The following is a 9,396-nucleotide window of genomic DNA, read 5'->3' as shown; positions in this document are numbered from 1 at the left end:
CAAGTTGTTTGGCATACGAAAGACCAGGACAATGCCACTTCATCCACAGTCCGAGGGGATGGTAAAAAAGTACAATTGGATACTGGGTCAGGAATTGGCAAAGTTTTGTAACAGTCACCAAGATGACTGGGATGTCTTACTCAGACAGTTAGCTGAGTTTGAGTGTTAAGAATGGCTAGGGAAATGAGACAGACTGTTTCATGTTGGAGAAATACTTACATGAGATATGTATCAGAAATAATCAGGTGTACGGAGAAAATATTCCAGACCTGCATCCCAAGGACAACACAAGACCTATCAGGCTGGTTTAACCACAAGAAATGGCTTGGTTTACAGTGTAGTATGGTGGCCTGTACTACTCTTTCAGGTAACACCCCAGCCCTACTTCTTATCAAGGGTTGCACCCAGTGAGATTTCACCAACCCAATGGAGAACTTTCTATATTGACCCTCCCAAAGCAGCTTGGGACTAGGGAGAGAGGGTGTCTCTCAAGCTCCACTAGAAGAGAACAAGAGGGAGGAACTTGCATGGGGAGAACACTGGAGAGGTTCTTAGACTGAACAGAAAACATCACATCTACATAAGATCCCACACTGATAGATTGTGCAATGTGTTACCACAACTGTGGACAGCAGGCACAGATGAAACCTCCCTTTGGTGCAAGGGAAAATAATTTGTCAGGCATTGTCTAAGTCTACACTTGTAAATCTTATCTAGCAGATACTGATGTTGAGATGCAAGAGAAGCCATGAGATATCAAACCTGATAGGAGGCTATCCAATAAAGTTGACATACATCCTCTACTATGGAAGATTAAACAAACCAGATGAGTTGACAAACTCAGTCAGTCAAAACAGAAGGTGACAAGTCACAAAAAGAAGAGGAATCCCACAGCAAGAAAAGGTTATGACAAAGGTCATGTATTGGAACAGTATGACTGACCAAACTACCAAACATGGCATAGAAGATGATTGGATTGAGAACAAACATAAAGCAAAGAAATGAAAGGGAGAATGATTGAAGAAAACATCTAACTGCTCCCCCAAGCAGCCCAAGCCTTTGAAAGAAAGGAGCAGTCTAGGAATAAAATCAGCCTATCCCTAAGATAAAGTGGATAGAATATGTCTAAGGCAAAAATGTCAGATCAATGTCTCACATAAGCAAGAAGAAGAAAAAAAGATGATACAGGGAACAGAAAGCCAAAGGTTTTAACAGGGGATACATGAGGGCCAAGAAAACAAAACACAGGGTCCATTCAGAAGAAAAACTGGATGAGAAAGATAACTAATAAGAAAAACTTGTAAAGGGCTAATAAGAACCACAGAAAGAAAAGAAGAATGGTAGGGGAAAAAATAGAAGATTGCAGTCAAAGCCACACTGTTGCCTGCTATTTTAGAAGCAGGTAAACTACTCTTGAAAAGCCAGGTAAAAAGACAGAGATTGATCCAATCCTGGTCCAGAGCATTTACTGTTAGAGCAGCAGAGTCTGGATTTGGTTAGCAGAAAACAGGAAACTTGGTACTGATGGAAGGACTCCCAAAATGGGAGAACAAATCCATTGAAGTACCATTGAGGGTTGAGAGACCACTATATAAAAAAAAACATTCTGGTTGAAACAAGACAGAATATCTGCCACCAGATTCAAAACTCCCAGAACATCACAGGCCAATAGCCAAATGTACTGGTTGTAGGCCTGAAAAAGAAAATCTAGAGTGAGAAAACAGAGGTCCCAAGATTGAATGCCTACCTGTCAGTTGATGTGAGACATGACAGTGGAGTTGTCTGAATAAATCAACACAAGATGAACAAAAAGATGAGACTGAAGATGATGTTAAGCTTGACCAGCAACTAATATTATGAGTAGAAAACACAAAACTGAAAATTTTTACTCTTAATATAGTAGCATAACGTCCCTGAAAAGAAATTACAGCAACTAACAGTTATGAGTGCATGGATAGAAAGGGAATACTTTCTTGAAGATCATACCCTGGAAAGAATGTAGATGTCCAGAAATGCCCCCACTGAGAAAAAGAGTCATCAGTGAACAAATGCATGTCTGGGTGGGGAAAAATGGATGCCCAGTGTCGTGTGAGATTGACTGAGCCACCATGACAGCAAGTGAATAGATGTGGGGGAGATATACAAGAAATGGCATTGAATCTCTGAATATATCTCAATGATATGCCAGGTTCCACTGAAGAGATACATATGGGTATATCCGAAAGGAACAAGGGACTCAGGTGAAACCAGAGTTCCCAAAAGAGATTGAACTTTTCATGCAGTAAGAGAAGGTGATGAGAGCTTTGGAAATCAGAAGCCCTATGACTCAAAGACACAAAATAAGATGGTTGAGCTTGATCCTCAATCAAGTTGAAAAAGACTCCCATGTGAATGAAAGACTGAGTGGGGGTTATGAAGGACTTGAAGAACTTGATCAGCCAACACAATCATGAAGCCTCTTAAATGGGAAGAGTGTCGAAGTCATGGATATTTCTTTGGCCTCAACAAGAAGCCAGTAGACATATAGCAGTGAAAATGGAGACCCAACAAAGGAATCTTTCATGCAAATGCATTTATTTTATGACCTGATTGAAAATGTACAGGGCCATTGCAAATCCTAAGGGAAGGGCCCAGAACTGAAAAATATGAGCATCATGGGTGAACAAGAAAAAGCTACATTTAGACAGACAAATCAGGACATGGAGAAAAGTATCCCAAACATTGACTTTGGTTATCCACCTCAGACTGAGAAAACTAATTGTCTTGAACAGTGGAATGGTGAAAAAGTTGGTTCAAAGATGAGAGACCCATAACAGGTCACCAATGTCCTGACATCTCTGGAATGACAAAAAGATGAGAATAAAAATCCTGAGAGGGCTTGAGGCTATTTTATGGCATTTCTAACCCATAAGGAAGACACAGCCTCCTCTGGGTGCTGAAAACTTATGAGGTTTGAGGAGATGAAAAACAATCAAAGGAGGAGAAACAGGAGCTTGAGTGCAGAAAATAAGATAAGGAATGTCCATAGGAAAACACCTGTGCAGCCCATAGACTGCCTGTAAATGTGCAAAAAGAGTTTTCACTAGAAGTGAATTATCTCTATGATCTTCAACAGTCAGTCCTAATAAAGGCTAAACTAATGTTATGCCTAAGACAAATGGACTTCTAGATTTCAGTGTCTGAAGTTAGAATTATTTGTTATCATTCTAAAAATCCTGAATTTAAAGAAGTATTGTTGCAATAAAGATACTAATTTGACCACAAATGTTTTGTGGGTCTCTGCTAATAAGTGCACATATATAAAATAATGCTGTTATTTCCTAAGAAAAACACATCTGAACAAAGTAGTGCTGAGGAAATAATGCTAATGCTCATGGAGATTACAGCAAATAGAGGATGTGTCTCCATCCTTCCTACTGGTGATTATATCATAAGCTGGCACAATACATGTTAATACTTTTGGGGTGAGAACTTTGTTCGAAGCTTGGAGCATGCACAAAAGCCTTCATGGCAATGGTACAAGATATTATGTGAAGAAGTGAGTAAACATTTCTAAACTATGCAATATGTAAACTATCTAATATTTTAAAGTATACAAGTTACAAATGACTAAACATTTTAAATTATCCATCCTGTAAACCTTTAAACATGTCATCCCACTTTCTAACACACGATGCATGTTTTAACACATACGTACACATATTAAGTTTCTTTGGTTTTGGTTTTTCTTAGGGTTACTGGTTTTACTTCTTTATATACAGTTACACTTTAATATGTAAATTTTGTATATACATAGCATCAAATTTTAATCAACTAAATAAATATGAGAGAAAGAAAATTTTGCAGAATGAGAACAAAAAAGTTCAGTTCTACTTAAACTTTGAAAGCAAATACTTCCTTACTTGCATCAGTTTGTAGAGTGCCGTTACTGAGGTTAAATAGCTTTCAATTTCTTGATCCAGAATTTCATCTTTCATTTCAGGAAGCAAAGAAGGATGAAATCGCTGACCTGTGGTGTATCAAATAAATATTCTGCTAAACAATAAAGTCTAAAACAAAGTGTTAACAATATTAAATTAGTTTCATTTCCTTATCTATGAGCAAATTTTTAATTCATTTAAAGAAATTCCTGACAATTTTCTTTAAATCACAAACTACCACTCTTTTGAAAACTAGATTACATGACTAAAACTTCAGAGTAACAACTTTACAACAATTAAACAACTACTAATTTAGAGATGCAACTGTACATAAATTAAACAACTACAACTTCAGAAATACAACTGTACATAAATTAAACAACTACTAATTTAGAGATGCAACTGTACATAAATTAAACAACTACTACTTCAGAAATACAACTGTACATAAATTAAGCAACTACTACTTCAGTTACAACTTTACATAAATTAAACAACTACTACTTCAGAGATACAACTGTGCATAAATTAAAGCTCGACTACTTCAGAAATATATCTTAACATAAATTAAACAACTACTACTTCAGTTACAACTTTACATAAATTAAACAACTACTACTTCAGAGATACAACTGTACATAAATTAAACAACTACTACTTCAGAAATACAACTGTACATAAATTAAACAACTACTACTTCAGTTACAACTTTACAACTACTAATTTAGAGATGCAACTGTACATAAATTAAACAACTACTACTTCAGAAATACAACTGTACATAAATTAAGCAACTACTACTTCAGTGACAACTTTACATAAATTAAACTATTACTTAAGAGTTACAACTTTACATAAATTAAACAATTATTACTTCAGAAGTACAGCTTTACATAAATTAAACAACTATTACTTCAGAAATACAGCTTTACATAAATTAAACAACTACTACTTAAGAGTTACAACTTTACATAAATTAAACAACTACTACTTGAGTGACAACTTTACATAAATTAAACAACTACTACTTGAGTGACAACTTTACATAAATTAAACAACTACTACTTAAGAGTTACAACTTTACATAAATTAAACAACTACTACTTGAGTGACAACTTTACATAAATTAAACAACTACTACTTGAGTGACAACTTTACATAAATTAAACAACTACTACTTCAGTGACAACTTTACATAAATTAAACAACTACTACTTCAGTGACAACTTTACATAAATTAAACAACTATTACTTCAGAAATACAGCTTTACATAAATTAAACAACTACTACTTAAGAGTTACAACTTTACATAAATTAAACAATTATTACCTCAGAAATACAGCTTTACATAAATTAAACAACTACTACTTCAGTTACAACCTTAGATAAATATAAGTGTAGTTGTAACTGCATGGATATATTAAATGTAACTATGTTAATTAATATAAGTGAAGTTGTAACTGCATGGATATAATAAATGTAACTATGTTAATTAATATAAATGAAGTTGTAACTGCAACGGTATATAAGATGTAACTATGTTAATTAATATAAGTGAAGTTGTAACTGCATGGACATATAAAATGTAACTATGTTAATTAATATAAGTCAAGTAGTAACTGCATGGATATATAAAATGTAACTATTTTAATAAATATAAGTCAATTTGTAACTGCACTGATATATAAAATGTAACTTTCTGATTAACATTAAGCTAAGTATAATTACAACCACACTTTTACATACTGACCCATAACTAGATTAAACATAAAAAACATCACTAACCAAAAGCTGTGTCAACCGATGGTGAATATTTCATGAATGCAGCACTGGCTTTCTTCTTTAAGCTGTAAAGAAATACTATACACTTCAATATTTCTAACATCTTCTAATGAACGTATGTACATTTACATTCTGAGGATGTAATTCTTTATACCAAGATTAAAGACAAAACAGGTTAAAAATTGTTCATATTTATAAAGTAAATGGTGCCACACAGAAAGCTTAACCAATTAAACTTACGCTTGTTGAATACGTTTGGATACTCTACGAGGTGGTGTTTCCCTTACTCCACTCCTCCGTCCCTAATTGTGAAGCAAAACATTCCATAAGCAATATCTATGAAAATATATGTGTGTGTAAATGTATCACATTTATTTTATTTAATACATATTTTAGAACTACTTTATATCAAAATTATTCAAAATTTTAAAAAAAGTATTTTACATTTAAATCCAAGTTAAACTTCTCAACATATTACATTCATTTTACAAAAGCTTACTTAGCATAAGCATAATTGTAAAATTTTTACTAGAAACTCTCAACGTTGTAGATATTGTCAATTATCTAACCATAATGGTTAAGTTTTACTAACAAACTCTCAACATTGTAGATACTGTCAATCATCTAACCATGATGGTTAAGTTTTACTAACAAAATCTCAATATTGTAAATATTGTCAATCATCTAACTATGATGGTTAAGTTTTACTAACAAACTCTCAACATTGTAGACATTGTCAATGATCTAACCATCATGGTTAAGTTTTACTAACAACCTCTCAACATTGTAGATTTTGTCAATCATCCAACCATGGTGGTTACATTTTACTAACAAACTCAACTTTGTCAATAATCTAACCATAATGGTTAAGTTTCACAAACACACTTGAAGACACTGAAACTTGTCAAACCATTATGATGCACAAGAAACTGTCATTTTTGCTCAAATCCAATCAATTCTCTCTTTGCACATGTTATGTAGAACTAAAAAATAACATAAATTACAGATATACATATATATATATAGGTACGTCTCCAATAACATAAATTACATACATATTAAAACATGTATATTTGAAATACTTTGTGCATAATCCCATGTCGATATTTGACACTGTACTTGGCTGTCATCCAACTAATCACAAACAGTAACACCAGTATAAAGCCTGTAAAGGTAGGGATGGTCATTCTATTCCCAGTGGAAACAGACATGGACTCCAGGAATGAAATACCACATGTGAGGTGGGTAAAAATAAAAGTTTAAATTAATCAAGGTTGCTTGATTGAAAAGTTGCAACCATACTCGATGCTTTATTTGGAACAATATGCAAGACTGAAGAGAATACATAAAACTGGTATTGTTAACAGAAGTGGTCATGGTTGAAATAAAAAAAGTTAAGTATCTATAGGTATGTCTTTAGACATATGATGGTCGAATATACATCTTATCAATAACCTTGCTGCATATACAGGAGTGAATGTTAAATAACATATACTACAACTGCTCAAAAACTACTGTGAAAAGAGCTAACCAAGCTGAATGGACATCACAAACAGGAAAGCTGAAAACTTATGGTCTTTCCAGATGAATTGAAATTCAAGTTGCTTGGCAACAGTTTGTTTAATTGTGTAAAGACGAATGGTACTATATTCAGCACAGTAGTATTGCAGAACACACTATTTCACACTACGCACATGTAGAGCCAGGGTGGAGGGTATGAGCACTTTCTGTTATCCTGGCTTGATGCAGATTTTGGGTAAGTTTATCTTGGGAGGCACCTGGTAGGATCCTATGTATTGAAAGAAGGGGGCCCAGGAAGAGAAATAGTATGTATTGTTCTCAAAGACAGTGGAGTGACAGAAGAATGGTGGCCTATGAAAGCTGAAAACCAACAGGAGACAAAACAGTCAGAAGGTGTAGAGCAGGAGATGAATGTATGGAGAGAGTCCACATGCTTGCCTGGAGAAGCTTGTAAAACCCATTGAAGAAGAGAATGTAAGCTAACAAAAACATAAGGACTTGAATGCGAAGAAAAGGGAAATAGCACGTGAGATTCCACACCCCAATACCAACATATCAACAGAGGAGTCGATGCACCAATCCTGTAAGGGAAGAAGGAAAGAGCTCCATGGAAAAAAAAAAGAGGTCCCAGGATAGGAACAGACAAAGGAGGGTACCTTTAAAGGAAGAGGTCTGTAATTGAACAGTCCAACAAGACACGAGAATCAAGCCAGGTGCAAGTGGTTCAATAGGCATGAGACAGAAGAAAGAGAAATAAGACAGAATTAATCATTGTGTACCTCCCGAGCTGTCGAAGTCTGAGTAAGAAAGAATTGGTTAAGGGAGAGGAAAAGATAAGTGCTGTGGAAGAAGGTGCGAGAAGTACTTAACTCTTTTATGGGCTCAGTCCCTGGGACTGACCTCATAACCATTTTGTGCTAGTTATAGTTTTAAATTAGTATGCGAATGTTAATGAAATTTAGCTTATTATCAGTAAACATTACAATGCTTTCATACGCAAATATTAATTTTTTTATTAAGTCCAATCGAAATCTTTATAATGTCCAGATAGTTATCAAATGTTCTTAAGAAAAAAAACTATATTTTATCCGTTATTTTCAGTAACAAATCTCTGTACAGTTTTGGTTGATTTAACTGATCTCGTAATTACCATAAAAAAAATCAGGAAATAAACATAAATTATGCTTCCTTCATTCTTGAATGAACACAAATTATAACATGAAAACATAAATGTTTAGACTAAATAGCTTAAATCTCATAACATTATACATTTATATATATCTATTATATTGACCTTTCAGCTGTGCCTGGCTAACAATACAATACAATGATGTGGCTCATGTGCACTTATGTTACCATATCAAATAACATAATACTGACCTTTGGTCTGTACAAAGTAACTTGTCTTGAATGTGTTTTGTAAAATTCAGTTACATTTCAATTATTATACATTATATATATATATAGATTATTGTTATTTTGAAATAAGTTCTTAAACATATTTCTCTTAAAACATAGAACAGGAAATATAGAAGTAAAGAAAACAATTATCTCTTCTAGTTACGACTTTTGCCTCGGTTACTGCTTGACATAGGTTGCTAAGCTTTTACAAATTTTGCACATTGAAGATATGAAACAAAATAATTTTTTTTAGGTCTTATATATACATTTGAATAACTAAAAAATCATAAATTACTATATGAATACCATAGAATTCAAATATAATTTATCAAAAAAAAAATGGCAAGCCCATTAAAATGGCTGACAAAGTCACTAGGGGGACATTTTGAGCTTCCGATTGGTTATTCATGTCATATATAGAAGTAAATGTATATAAGGGAGCATTTCCAAAAATGGAAAGAGGTGGGCAGGGTGCCACTATGTTTGACTTATTACATGAGCAATATCTTAGCAAATTGAAAAGATAAGAGGCTCTTATTTCATATTCTAGCTTGTCAATATCGGTAATTTGAGTTTCCAATTCATACAAAACTACAGACTTAGTATTTTGGCTTCACAAACATCTAATATGAACCAGTGCTGCATTCAACACACCAAGTGACACACAAAAATCAATGTTTATTTAATATTTGCTTTTAAATTAAGAAATTGAGTAATGTATAGTACTAAAATTTGAATTATAATCTAAAGTTTGATACAAAAGTTATTGAC

At 33.6% G+C, this 9,396-nt stretch overlaps 1 protein-coding gene across 1 annotated transcript in view; it reads right to left on the bottom strand.

The window, feature by feature from the left end:
- The window catches only part of LOC106464991 (exocyst complex component 7-like), a 91,489-nt gene that overhangs the window by 41,226 nt on the left and 40,867 nt on the right, over positions 1-9,396 (bottom strand). The window contains exons 10-12 of the mRNA XM_022392819.1: positions 5,944-6,005; positions 5,707-5,768; positions 3,903-4,009 (exon numbers count right to left, since the gene is read on the bottom strand). Coding sequence (XP_022248527.1) covers positions 3,903-4,009; positions 5,707-5,768; positions 5,944-6,005 — 231 coding nt within the window. The remainder of the gene's footprint in view (positions 1-3,902; positions 4,010-5,706; positions 5,769-5,943; positions 6,006-9,396) is intronic.

This window comes from Limulus polyphemus, unplaced genomic scaffold (genome assembly GCF_000517525.1).
Source record: "Limulus polyphemus unplaced genomic scaffold, Limulus_polyphemus-2.1.2 Scaffold1804, whole genome shotgun sequence".
Lineage (NCBI taxonomy): Eukaryota > Metazoa > Arthropoda > Merostomata > Xiphosura > Limulidae > Limulus > Limulus polyphemus.
The sequence above is the reverse complement of the archived record's forward strand: the minus strand, read 5'-3'. Positions and strand labels throughout refer to the sequence as shown.